The sequence below is a fragment of the Rhinopithecus bieti genome, unplaced genomic scaffold, assembly GCF_001698545.2.
Source record: "Rhinopithecus bieti isolate Rb0 unplaced genomic scaffold, ASM169854v2 scaffold_4709, whole genome shotgun sequence".
Lineage (NCBI taxonomy): Eukaryota > Metazoa > Chordata > Mammalia > Primates > Cercopithecidae > Rhinopithecus > Rhinopithecus bieti.
Window position 1 is genome coordinate 1,569,205 of NW_016805139.1, and position 14,603 is coordinate 1,583,807.

The following is a 14,603-nucleotide window of genomic DNA, read 5'->3' on the forward strand; positions in this document are numbered from 1 at the left end:
AGATAACTCACTGCACACTATCTCTGACTCTGTGTGGTCCTATGTGGTACTTATGATAATACTATTTTCATAATTATGCATGAATAATTTTTCTAGAGCCACCAGCTGGTCCTAGCTGGCTGCCTTCTTCTCCACCCCTGCTGACTACATAAGTGGTTTGTTATTTTTCAAAGATAAGTTTTGTAAAACTTGTATTTTAGATTTTGGGGCACATGGGAAGGTTTGCTACATAGGTAAGCTTGTATCATGGAGTTTGTTGTACAGATAATTTCATCACCCAGGTATTAAGCCCATTACCCACTATTTATCTTTTCTGCTTCTTTCCCTTTTCTTACCCTCCTCCCTCAAGTAGAACTCAGTGTCTGTTGTTTACTTCTTTGCATTTATGAGTTCTCATCATTTGGCTCCCACTTGTGAGAACATACAATATTTGGTTTTCTCTTCCTGTGTTAGTTTGCTAAGGATAATGGCCTTCAGCCCCATCCATGTTCCTGCAAAATATATTATCCTGTTCTTTCTTATGGCTGCATAGTATTCCGTGGTGTATATGTACCAAATTTTCTTTATCCAATCTGTCACTGATGGGCATATAGGTTGATTCTATGTCTTTGCTATCATGAATAGAGCTGTAACGAACATTCATGTGCATATATTTTTATGGTAGAATGATTTATATTCTTCTGGATATATACCCATTAATGAGATTGCTGGGTCAAATGGTACTTCTGCTTTTAGTGGTTTGAGAAATCACCATACTGCTTTCCCAATGGCTGAACTAATTTACACTCCCACCAACAGTGTATAAGTGTTCCCTTTTTTTCTGCAATCTCGCTGGCATTGATTTTTTTTTTTTTTTGAGTTTTTTTTTTTTTATTTGAGATGGAGTCTCACTCTGTTGCCCAGACTGGAGTACAAAGGTGCAAACTCAGCTCCCTGCTACTTCCACCTCCTGGATTCAAGCAATTCTCTGCCTCAGCCTACCAAGTAGCTGGGATTACAGGTGCCCGCCACCATGCCCAGTTTATTTTTGCATTTTTGTTAGAGACGGACTTTCACCATGTTGGCTGGCCCTGTCTCAAACTCCTGACCTCAGGTGATCTGCCCGCCTTGGCCTCCCTAATTGTTGCCATTATAGGTGTGAACTACCATGCTAGGCCACATGTATGTCTTTTGAAAAGTGTCTACTCACGTCCTTTGTTCATGTTTTAATGGAGTTGTTTTTCTCTTGTAAATTCGTTTAAGTTCCTTATCCGTGCTGAATATTAGACCTTTGTCAGGTGCTGTGATAGTTAATATTAAGTGTCAACTTGATTGGATTTAAAGATGCAAAGTATTGTTTCTAGGTGTGTTTGTGAGGGTGTTGCCAAAGGAGATAACATTTGAGTCAGTGTACTGGGAAAGGCAGACCCACCCTCAATCTGGGTGGACAACATCTAATCAGCTGCCAGTGCGGCCAGAATAAAAGCAGGCAGGAGAATGTCGAAAGGGTAGATTAGTCTTCTGGCCTACAATTTTCTCCCGTGCTGGATGCTTCCTGCCCTGGAACATCAGACTCCAAGTTCTTCAGCTTAGGGACTCGGACTTGCTCCTCAGTTTGCAGACAGCCTATTGTGGGACCTCACCTTGTGACTATGTGAGTCACTACTCCTTAATAAACTCTTTATATATTCATCTATCCTATAGTTCTGTCCCTCCAGAGAACCCTGACGAATATAGATGCATAGTTTGTAAATATTTTCTGTAGGTTGTCTGTTTACTCTGTTGACAGTTTCTTTTCTTTTCTTTTTTTTTTTTTTGAGACAGAGTCTCGCTCAGTCGCCCAGGCTGGAGTGCAGTGGCACTATCTCGGCTCACTGCAAGCTCCGCCTCCCAGGTTCATGCCTCAGTCTCCCGAGTAGCTGCGACTACAGGCGCCCGCCACCACGCCTGACTAATTTTTTGTATTTTTAGTGGAGACAGGGTTTCACCGTGTTAGCCAGGATGGTCTCGATCTCCTGACCTTGTGATCCACCCGCCTCCACCTCCCAAAGTGCTGGGATTACAGGCGTGAGCCACCGCACCCGTCCTCTGTTGACAGTTTCTTTTGCTGTGCAGAAGCTCTTAAGTTTAATTAGATCACACTTGTCAATTTGTGCTTTTGTTGCCATTACTTTGGTGTCTTTGTCAAGAATTCTTTGCCCTTTCCTATGTCCAGGATGATATTGCTTAGGTTGTCTTCCAGGGTTTATATAGTTTTGAGTTTTATGTTTAAGTCTTTGACCCATGAAAGATAATTTTCTTTTTCTTTTTTCTTTTTTTTTGAGATGGAGTTTCGTCCTTGTTGACCAGGCTGGAGTGCAATGGCGTGATCTTGGCTCACTGGAACCTCTGCCTCCTGGGTTCAAGCAACTCTCCCGTCTCAGCCTCCCGAGTAGCTGGGATTATAGGCATGTGCCATCACGCCAGGCTAATTTTGTATTTTTTTTAGTAGGGACAGAATTTCTCCTTGTTAGTCAGGCTAGTCTCCAACTCCCAGCCTCAGGTGATCCATCTGCCTCAGCCTCCCAAAGTGCTGGGATTACAGGTGTGAACCACTGTGCCCGGCCAAAGATAATTTTTGATGTTGAATCTGATTTTTCTCTTTAAGAAACTGGGTCTCCCTCTGTCACCCAGGCTGAAGTGCAGTGGCATGATTATAGCCTACTGTAACCTTGAACTTCTAGGTTCAAGCAATCCTCCTGCCCTAGCTCCTGAGTAGCTGGAATTACAGGTGAGAGCCACCATGTTGGTGAATATGATTTTTCCTTAATGCAAGTCGACGAATCTGATTTTTCCTTAACGTTTTAGCACAGAAGTTAAATGGTTGCTTAATTTTACCAAAAAGGTAATATTTGAGAATATTTTTATCAACATGTACACAAAGCTACCTAGAAAATTAGCTTTCTCAGTAGAAATCCAAGCATCCTGATAATACTGGTGTCACTTATGAATAAATGTTTTGAAACTTAGCTTTTTTTTTTTCTGGCCTCCCAACATAAAGCCATACCATACAAGGAAACTTCAGGAAATTAATAATTTATTTATAATTTTTTTCCTTCAAAAAACCTTTCAAAGTTCAGACACTAACACTGATATGCAATATCAAATAGCTCTACAGGACAGATGGAAACAGGAAAAGTCAGATGATTGGCACCCAAAAGCAACAGCAATTAAGCAGTTGAAAGAGGATTGGATTGTTGGTTAATATTTGTCTATTTGAAAGAATCAAGTTGGAGATGTAACGTCTTGCAAGAAGGAGATTAAGTCACACTTGATGCTTGCCCTCACTGACCAAGGGACTGGGCTATCTTGTTAACTCTCTTTTCTGTTTAATTGCATTCTGTACTCTAATTTTCTCAAAGTGTAAACACACACACATACACACACACATATACATATATATAATATATACATATATAGATATACAAACATTATATATATTTATATATATATATATATATTTTGAGACAGAGTCTCACTTTGTTGCCCAGGCTGGAGTGCAGTGGCACAATCTTAGGTCACTGCAACCTCTGCCTCCTGGGTCCCAGCAATTCTCCTGCCTCAGCCTCCAGAGTAGCTGAGATTATAGGCATGTGCCACCACTCCTGGCTACTTTTTTGTATTTTTAGTAGAGACGGGGTTTCACCATGTTGGCCAGGCTGGTCTCGAACTCCTGACCTCAGGTGATCCACCCAGCTCGGCCTCCCAAAGTGCTGGGATTACAGGCGTGAGCCACCATGCTCGGTCTCAGAGTGTATATTCTGTCTTATTTTCACCCCTGGACAGAAGAAAATATGTTTATTTCACCCCACTTTTTTCCTCTAAGAAAAGGCAATTCTCTCTAGGAGGAAAAAGAAAACCAGGAAGAAGGAGAGAGGAAGGAGGGGGAATAAGGGAAGATGAGAGAGAAATAGAACATTAGATTAAAGTAGAAGACAGAGGAGAGAGGGGAAGGAAAGAGGGAGCAGGAAGGGGGATGCTCCAAACTCTCAATCTCAGGACTGTGCAAAATGATTTTCCAGGAGATGCACATGTGGTCTCATATTTCTCACAATAGTCTACCCAGGCTCACTCCTCAGGTCTGTCTCCCACTACCAAAACCCAGTATAGGCAGTCTTGCTGCCTTACCTGGAGTGGGGACCAGGACCTGGTGCCAGGTCTGGGAGTCCACTGCTGTCCCTGAACAGACTCATTTGAGGCATTCACATTTCTCTCCACTCTTGGGGAAACAGCCTGCAACAGGAAAGGAGTGTGTGGTGTGAGTGTTTTTCCAGGGTCACCAGTTGGTCCTGGCTGACTGCACCCCCATCCCCGACTACAAACACTTCTTTGAGGCATAGATCTCCTCTCTGTTGAGGAGCCTATGGGTGTTACTCGGGGAGCAGCCTCAGGGTGGGGTAACTGCTGTTGCTGCTGCCACAGCTGCAGGAAGAAGGTGGAAAGACGCTGTGGGGCGTACTCAGTCTGGAATCTGATTTGTTTGTTTGTTTGTTTTTTGCTTTTTGTTTTTTTTGGACAGGGTCTTACTCCATTACCCAGGCTGGCCTGCAGTAGTGCAATCTCAGCTCACTGCAATGTCTGCTTCCTTGGTTCAAGTGATTCTCACCTCAGCCTCCAGAGTAGGTGGGATGACAGGCGTAGGCCACCACGCCGGGCTACTTTTTGTAGTTTTGGTAGAGATGAGGATTTGTCATGCTGCCCAGGGTGGTCTCAAACTCCTCAGCTCAAGGAGGTCAGCTGCCTCGGCCTTCCTAAGTGCTGGGATTACAGGTGTGAACCACCTTGCCTGGCTAGAATTTGATTTTTAAAAACTTTTTTTTGAGGCTGGGCACCATGGCTCACGCCTGTATTCCCAGAACTTTGGGAGGCCGAGGTGGGCGGATCACCTGAGGTCGGGGATTTGAGACCAGCCCGTCCAACATGATGAAACCCCATCTCTACTAAAAATAGAAAATTAGCCGGGCTTGGTGGCACACACCTGTAATCTCAGCTGCTCGGGAGGCTGAGGCAGAATTGCTTGAACCCGGGAGGCAGAGGTTGTGGTGAGCCAAGATCGCGCCATTGCACTCCAGCCTGGGTAACAAAGGCAAAACTGCATCTCAGAAAAAAAAAAAAAACCCAAAAAACCCACAACCCACCAGAAAAACCTTTTTTTTTGGAGCCACTTGCCCAAAATCTTAAAATAAAAAATCCTGATGACTCTGTCTTCAAAACAAATCCCAAATTCATACATTTCAATTGCTAGTACTCTAGTCTAAAACCTATTTTCTTAATTCTTTTTTCAAAAATTCAGGCCCAGTCCAGGTGTGTTGGCTGGTGTATGTAATCCCAACGCTTTGGGAGTCTGAGGCGGGTGTACCACGTGATGTCAGGAGTTCGAGACCAGCCTGGCCAACATGGTAAAACCCCATCTGTATTAAAAATACAAAAATTGGCCGGGCGCAGTGGCTCATACCTGTAATCCCAGCACTTTGGGAGGCCGAAGCGGGTGGATAACCTGAGGTCAGGAGTTCAAGACCAGCCTGACCAACATGGCGAAACCCTGTCCCTACTAAAAATACAAAAATTAGCTGGTCATGGTGGCCTTTGCCAGCTACTCGGAGGCTGAGGCAGGAGAATCGCTTGACCCTGGGAGGTGGAGGTTGCAGTGAGCCGAGATCATGACATTGCACTCCAGCCTGGGCAACAGGAGTGAAACTCCATCTCAAAAAAAAAAAAAAAAAGAAATACAAAAAGTAGCCAAGTGTGTGCACCTGTAGTCCCAGCTACTTGGAAGGCTGAGGTGCAAGAACTGCTTGAGCCCAGGCAGTTGAGGGTACCGTGAGCCAAGATCTTGCACATCAGCTTGGGCGACCGAATGACTCTGTCTCCAAAAAATAAATAAATAAATAAAGTAAGTAAGTAAATAATTAAATGAAATTCAGGCCCAAAGTCCAAAATGTTCAAACTATTAAGATGTCTTTTACTGAATTTCTTGCAATGACCACTGTTAATAAAAATATTTGCACTTTTAATTTTATTGAAGGAAAATTAAAGGAATATTCAGTTTTACTTGACATTCTCTAAATTTTGAGTACTCAAACATGCTATGAGTTTTCTTTTGGTTACCAAACTAAGAATAACATAAAAAAACTGAGAAGTCAAAATCAAAGTTGGGTTTTCCTAGGTTAATTATAATAAAATATGTACTTCTTTTTTTAGATGAAGTCTCACTCTGTCACCCAGGCTGGAGTACAGTGGCACGATCCCTGCTCGCTGCAACCTCTGCCTCCTGGGTTCAAGCAATTCTCCTGCCTCAGTTCAAGCAATTCTCCTGCCTCAGTCTCTGGAGTGGCTGGGATTACAAGCACGCGCCACGTGCCTGTCTAATTTTTGTATTTTTGTATTTTTAGTGGAGACGGGGTTTCACCATGTCGGCCAGGCTGGTCTTGAACTCCTGACCTCAAGTGATCCACCCACCTTGGTCTCTCAAAGTGTTGGGATTATAGGCATGAGACACCACACCTGGCAAATGACATATACTTCTAAAGTTAAAATACCCTCTTGTTTATTATACAGTGACATATAATTGTTAACACGTTGATTTTAAAAAAGAAAATTAACCAGCTGGCTCACTGCAACCTCCACCTCCCAGGTTTAACCAGCCGGGTCATTATATTTTCACTATTACATTTTGCAACAAAATGTACATGAGAGACCAACTGTATGCAGATGTAGACAATGTTGTCCCGATATACTTGTGATCAGTGGATTCTGGCAGTGGTGTAGATCTGAACCCCACAGTTGAAAGTCCTCATGGCTGAGTTTGTCTTTGGTCAAAAGGGGAGGATGATAAGTGAAAAAGCACCTAGGAACTTGCAGTTGGGAACTGACAGGCAAGTTCAAATCTTCCCTGTCAAACATAAACATCTCTTGTAAAATATTTTAACCAATCAAGGTTGCTCAGTGATTGTCATGCAACAAGATGTAGAAAGTTCACTCTAACTATGTTTGAAACCAGAGAGATTTGACATTCTGCGATCAAGACCACATTAATCCCCCTACCTCCCAGATAAAGTTACCAGGTTAATCACCCAATTGCCCCATTTTCAAAAACTGGTCCCTACTCCCTAAACACTCTCTTCTAGTCAACTCCTATAATCGGCTCCCTATGACATGCTTATTTTCCTGTGTTGTTTGCTCTCCCTTGATGCAGCACACTAAACTAACCCAGTCTTGTTGGAATATACTATGTGGTTACTGGGTGGCTGCCAGCACCTGTGCAAATCTAGGGAGCCCATTTGGAGCCTTCCTGCACCTCCATCCCTCAACCCTTGCCCTGCCTCCTTCTCATTTGTCTCAGCATCCCTTGATGATCCCTGCGTGAATCAGTTCTTACACTGTTGATTGCAAAATACTGACTTCACTCCAGAATTCTTTGAATTTAGAGTGAAGAAAATTTTTGATTCTGGGGCATCAGAAAAGCAAGCACTAGTCAGATGATTAAGTTCGGCATGAAAGGATTTACCTCAGAGCAGATAATTACTTGGAATGAATTATCTTGGGAAGAGCTATGGGGATTGGACACCCACCCTAAGGTGGTTCAAGGGGCGGGTTGTTTTGGGTACCTATAAGGATAGAGCCTAGGCCCTTCCCTCACTTTTTCTAAGTCCTTTGCCAAACAGTTGCTTGGACGTGACCCTCTTCTGAATCAGGTCAAAGCAGAGCATAGGCATGGGAACAAGTGCTCTCAGCAAGAAGCCGTGGTGGACCCTGCCTAAAAACTTTCATGCTCCAATGGTGTTCCACATGGAAGAGGACCAGGAGAAGCTCATCTTTGGTGAGTGGCCTTTGCCCACGTCCCCTCCTTCATCCTTGTCTTCTCGGTTTTCAATCTTTTACTCCTTTTCCACCTTCATCAGTCACACATCCGTTCCCCCAAGGCCACCTCCCGACTCCTCAAGGGCTGGTGCTTGACAGACCCTCCTCTCACCTCTTATGCTCACAGGGCATGGTGACACACACCTTCGCTGCATTGAGGTGCACAGCCACACCCTTATTCAGCTGGAGAGTTGGTTCACAGCTACAGGCCAGACTCGTGTGACTGTACATGGCTGCTGCACATGTTCTATTGTGTGGGGAGTCAGGACTCCTGTCCTCATGATCAAGGTAGAACTTGACCTTGGCTGAACTGTGGTAGTGGAGGGCTTGATGGTGGAGTTCTGGCTGAGTTGTGTGGCACCTTGGATTATTGAAGGATCCCTTGTGTGGCTGGGGGATCCAGGTGGTTCCTAGAGTTCACTGGGAAGGGAAGGGCTCACTCTTGTGGCATCCAAATGCTCAGGGAGTAGAGGGTAGTGGGGAGATATAAATGGGTTACCTTGGAAGGCCTGACTGGGGTGACATCCTCCCTCCAATGTCCCTGGTGGAGTCTAGGCCTGCCAAGGGCCCCAGTAATGGGCTCTGCTTCACCAGCCCCAGGCACTTCTTCTGCAGGCCTCGAGATGCTGGAGCGTGTCCGGAGCCAGCCCCTGACCAACCATGACCTGGTCGCCTCCATTAGTGTGCCACCATACACCGGAGATCTGTCTTTCGCCTCCAGGATAAGTAGAAACATCTGTCTTAGCGTTCCTCAGCCTTCCCCTTACCAAGTGATTGGTTGTTTGGGATTCCATTTGAGTTCACTGTATCCGTAATTAAGGACTGATCTCCCCTGGGAAGCGGGGATGAGAGGAGAAGTCTTCGCTTTGCTTTTGGTGAGAAAGACATGAAAGACACTGAAGAAAGTTTGAATTTGTGGCTGGGACCTGTCCCTCTCAGGTCTTGTAGACATGTGTCTGAGGGAAGTCTCCTGAATGTAAGAAAGTGTTATTGGCAAAGCAATCCAATAATAAGCTACCTATGATGCAAAGCCTTCAATGTGCTGTTCTCTTTCCTTAGGATGAACTTATTTAGCCCTGAAGGGGATTCTCTGGACAAGTGCTGAGGTCTGGGGAGGCCCAGCCCAGGGAAGGAGCCAGGCACAAAAGTTGGCGCTTTCAGGAACTGCTCCTTTCAGGTCTGGAGCCTAGTTAGGCTGCTCTGAGTTGAATGAAAATGGGGGCTTCTGAAAAGGGACCCTCCTAGGATCCCCAGGGTTTTCCGGGACCTTGAAGTGCACACAAATGGGGAGAATGGAAAGGTGGGAGGAAGGGTCCAGATGGAGATTCTGAAGTCCCTCAAGCTGTGAATTAATCCATTCCAGAACACTCTCCGAATGCCAAATCTACATTTGGATCTCTCTAGCCAAGATTACGGCAAGCTAAACCTGTCCTCAGTTGAACTCTTCCCACTCAAATTTCTTCTTTCTCCAGCAGTCTGTATATCTCATAATGAGGCAATTGCAGTCATCTAGCATAGAGCGACGATGGTGACCTGGACTAGAGTAGAATGGTAGAAGTGTTAGGAAATGGTTGAATTTGCAATCTATTTTGAAGCCAACAAGATTTGTTAATTACACGGTTTTTACATGGCCAGTTACCAAATAAAAGTTAGAAAGATCATATTCAAAGTATAAAAACACTTAGGAATTTGCTTGAGGAAGAATATAACCAAGCTACACTATTCTCAAGGAGAATATCATGTTTACTTTTAAATCTATAATTTAATAATTGATGGCTCATAAACTAGAGAAAAAACTTATTTTGTAAAAGACATGTGCAAAAAGAGTATTTTCTCTCTCAAGTTTCATATCACAAATGATGAAATTAATATTTTGTATTTTAAGGTCATAATTCTCATCTCTAAATCCCAGTCACGAAAGGTTTCTGTGTGGGTACAGCTTAGGTATCATAATGGAGGAGTGAATATCTCAAACACTGGCGTGAGATTACGAACACTTAAATAGTAGCTCTACCAGTAGATAGCTTTATGATCTTCAGCAAGTCACTGATTTCTTAGTGCACTGGTTTTCCCATATAAAATTGAGATAATACTGACTACCTCAGGTGAGAAACTTTCTTTTGCCTGGATTCTTTCACCGTCTTTCTTCTAATAGAACTATTGTTTCGTAAAGACGTACCCTACCTCCCTAGCTCCAAAAGGGGAATGGTGATTGACATAAGCCAATCAGGCCATAAGCATTGTGATTCACTGGTCCAGGAATGAGCATGTGACCTGTATTAACCTAACCAGGTTAGGATTTATATTCTGCACTTGGGTGGAGGGTTTCCTGCCTCCTCCAGTCTCTGGTTAGATGTGATTAAGGAGGTGTGTGGCATCAGTTGCCACTGTTGTCATCTTGCAGACAATAAGAGGAGCACCAATAATATACAGCTGAAAAGGAGGACAGCAGAGACAGAAATAAACTGGAACTTTGATGATGTCATTGAACAAATTGTGTTCTGCCTGGAGTTAGTCCTACCCCTGTTCTTCCAGTTAGATAAAAATGTCCTTCTATTGAAGGTTGTTTCTTGTGGTAATGTGGTAAGGATTATATTTTATGGTAACTAGGAAGCATTTTTTGACACAATATTGGGCAGTCACTAAGCCTGGGTTGTTATTCTAAGGCTTGGGATCCAAAGACTGTGTAGGCTGGGCTCTGGCTGTGGCATTGGTAGGAAAAAGTAAAGAGAAGTGGGGAGCAGAAGTATGGTGTTACAGGGCACAAGGATGGGGAAGAGTAGATAGTCCCCCTTTTTCCTTTGGGGTCTACAGTGAAGTTTGACAGAAGGCAGTCTTTCTGAAGAGTGGTCAAAGTCCAGGCATGGGTATCATCTATGGGGTCTTAGTCAGTTGTTTTGGGGCATGGGGAGGAATAGAGAGACCAAGAATGTGAGGTCTGAGTGGGATGGGAGTTTAGGTCCCTAAAGAGACCTAGGGCTCTTTAGGTCCTAGCCTTGTAGAAACATGATTACTGGTTATGTGGCATTAATTTCTTCCTAGGCCCCTTTGGAAAAGTAACAGATTACTTTATACAGTAAAGACCTTTGGGAAAAGTAACAGATTAAATTTGTGAGACAGTGTGAATGAGGCTTGATGATCGCACTTTGCTCTTGACTGCAGAGCCTCTGAAATTAGGGGTTGGAAGTTGTTGAAAGCCAAATAAAAGTCCTGGGGTGAACAAAACACCTGTTCATTAACACATTGAGTCTCTACTACATAGTATTGTGTGAGAAGCTACAGGTATAATGTGAGTGAGATATCCTTGCCCTTAAGTTGTTTTAATCTGGGGCATTTGTGGTGACTTTGGGCCCTAGGGAAGAATCTAGAGGTGATGTTCAGGAGGGACATCTGGGCTGGAGATACGTGATTGGGTGGGATCATTCTGCATTAGTAGTTGAAATCATAAGCGAGACCACCTGGGGAGAGCATGGAGTCCGAGGGAGAAAAGGTAAGAGGCTGATGGAATCCATGAGAACACCTACAGTTAAGAAATGTGAAACAGTCCAGGCGCGGTGGCTCACACCCGTAATCCTAGCACTTTGGGAGGCCAAGGCTGACATATCATGAGGTCAGGAGTTTGAGACCAGCCTGGCCAGCATGGTGAAACCCCGTCTCTACTAAAAATACAAAAATTACCTGGGCATGGTGGCACATGCCTGTAATCCTAGCTACTTAGGAGGCTGAGGCAAGAATTGCTTGAACCTGGGAGGCGGAGGTTGCAGTGAGCCGAGATCATGCCACTGTACTCCAGCCTGGGTGACAGAGTGAGATTCTGTCTCAAAAAAAAAAAAAAAAAAAAAGTTAAATCAGCTCAAGTCGCTGAATTGATTGCTCTCCTTCACTCAGCAAATAGGAGATTAAAAAATGAAATATTTCCATGTGATGGAGGGGCCTGGCAAAAATAAAAAACAAATTAAAAAAAAAAAAAGAAAAACAATAGGAGCTTGGAGAATTCTATAAAGATGACCAAGCCAGAGAGGTAGGACTGTGGCAGTGTGAAATATGTATAGTATTTGGTCTTAGTCCTGTTTCCTGACATACAGCTCCTAAAACCTTTGGAATCTGCAAATTGATGAGTGTCTTTAGCATGCTAATGAGATGACTGGTGGCTGAGAGCCCCTGGGTAGCTTCAGGATGGGGACTGGTCACAGGGAAGGTCAAGATGTGATTAAAGGGTTGGAAATTTTCAGCCCCACCTCTAACTCTGGGAAGGGGAGAGGGGCTGAAAGTTGAGCTAATCATCAATGGCCAGTGATTTAATCCATCCTGTCTATGTAATGAAGCTCCATAAAACCATAAAAGTTTGTGGAGATCCTGGATACCTTAACACTCGGAGCTTCCTGGAGGGTGGCATGCCTGGGGAGGGGGTAGAAGCTCTGCACTCTTTCCCTCATAACCTTGCCCTATGCATGTCTTCAACCAGTAAATGTGTTTCCCTGAGTTCTGTGAGCTGCTCTAGCACATGAGTCCAATCCTAGGAGTAGGAATCCCGATTTATCCCTAGTTGGTCAGAAGCCGAGGTAAAACAACCTGGGGCTTGTGATTGGCATCTGAAGTGGAGGGCAGTCTTGTGGGACTGAACCATCAATCTGTGGGATCTAATGGTACTTCCAGGTAGATAATTCAAAATTGATTTTTTTTTCTTTTTTTTTTTTTGAGACGGGGTCCAGCTCTGTAGCCCAGGCTGGAGTGCAGTGGCATGATCTCAGCTCACTGCAACTTCCGCCTCCCGGGCTCAGGTGATTCTCCTGCCTCAGTCTCCCGAGAAGCTGGGACTACAGGCGCCTGCCACCACGCCCCGCTAATTTTTGTATTTTTAGTAGAGGTGGGGTTTCATCATGTAGTCCAGGCTGGTTTCGAATGCCTGAGCTCAAGGGATCTGCCCACCTCCACCTCCCAAAGTGCTGGGATTATAGGATTACAGGTGTTAGCCCCCAAGCCCAGCCCAGAATTGAATTAATTTGAAGACACCCAGCTGTGTCCACTGCAAAACTGATTGATTGGCTGTTGGTGGTGTTAAAGGAAATTTATAGGAGCCCATTGATTTCAATGTAGTAGTAGTTCAATCTACGACTGCCAGGCCCAACAGACCAAACCACAACGGAATCACTCATGCTAAACTTACACATCACCAAGCCAAAACTAAGTTGTTTGACCTTTCGAGAAATCAAGAGAGATAGAGACAATAACTAAATTTCCAAACAGGCCAGTTTTAGCCAACATGCTAAAGAAGTTCCCTTTGCTTTAACTTTTATGAGGAAATCAACTGAAACTAATCTGCATTTTGTTTACTGTTTCTGCTCTTCTCAGCTCTTTTCAGTTTATAAAACCAGCCTCCTCTGCTTGACTCACTGTAACATTCATTCAATTGTATAGAAGGAGGTGTTGCCCAATTTTAGAATTGCAAACAAAAACCAATTAAGATCTTCAGACTGAATGTGTTGTAATCTTGTCTTTTGACAGTGGGGAGAAATCCCCATACATGTCTTGGCGACTGGAGGTCACAGAAGTCTTCTGTGTTGGTTGTTGAGTGAGAGTTCAGGGAAAATCCTTTTTTTTTCCTCCATAACTTACAGAGACAAACTGGAAAGGGGTGGCGTTCTAAAAGATGAGACATTTTAAGAGAAAGAAAAAGTGATTGCAGTGTCCACTATTACAGAAAAGCCAAAAGGCATGCTGGTCGAAAGTGTCCCTTGAATTAGCCTTTAAGAGGTCATGGATGAATTTCTAGTGCAGCTTTTCTGTGGTGCTGGGTGGGCGTGATTCTGACTGTCATGTGCTGGTTAGTGGGTGGATGCTGTGGAAATGGAAGTACTTTATATAATTTATTTTATAAGATGCAGTTTGTTTCTAAAGTCAAGATGATGTATAGAGTAAAATAAAGAGGAAGGGAGGGTACTGGAAAGTTGTTGGTAACATGGGAGAGAGGCTTAAGCATGTTTATGAGGGGAAAGGGTGAGATGCTGCAGATATGGGGAAGCAGAGGGGCAGCAGGTGACAACCAAGGGCTTGGGAACCCAGAGTGGAAGAATTAGTTTACCCTAAAGGCAAGGAGTGGCCAGGTGTGGTGGCTCACGCCTGTAATCCCAGCACTTTGGGAGGCTGAGATGGGTGGATCACCTGAGGTCAGGAGTTCAAGACCAGTCTTACTAACATGGTAAAACCCATCTCTATTGAAAATATAAAAATTAGGCTGGGTGTGGTGGCTTACACCTGTAATCTCAACACTTTGGGAGGCTAGGAGGGTGGATGACCTGAGGTCAGGAGTTTGAGACCAACCTGGCCAACATGGTGAAACCCTGTCTCTACTAAAATTACAAAAATTAGCTGGGCATGGTGGCGCATGCCTGTAATACCAGCTACTCAGGAGGTTGACGCAGGATAATCACTTGAACCCACGAGGTGGAAGTTGCAGTGAGCTGAGATCGCATCATTGTACTCCAGCCTGGGCAACAAGAGCAAAACTCTATCTCGAAAAAATAAAACAACAACAACAACAAAAAATAAAACCCCAAAATTAGCCAGGCATTGTGGCACACACCTGTTATCCCAGCTACTAGGGAGGCTGAGGCAGGATAATTGCTTGAACCCAAAAGGTTGAGGTTGCAGTGAGCTGGGATCGCGCCACTGAACCCCAGCCTGTCTCAAAAAAAGAAACAAAACAAACAAACAAAAAGAGCAAG

The 14,603-nt window shown here is 44.1% G+C and overlaps 1 protein-coding gene across 1 annotated transcript; it reads left to right on the plus strand.

Annotated features, from left to right (window-relative positions):
- Positions 1-7,511: 7,511 nt before the first annotated feature.
- Positions 7,512-8,693, plus strand: LOC108529179 (putative KHDC1-like protein). Its single transcript, XM_017871323.1, is given in 5 exon segments — positions 7,512-7,621; positions 7,713-7,837; positions 8,006-8,104; positions 8,107-8,166; positions 8,494-8,693. Coding segments are annotated over 5 exon segments (594 nt in total).
- The last annotated feature ends 5,910 nt before the right edge of the window (positions 8,694-14,603 follow it).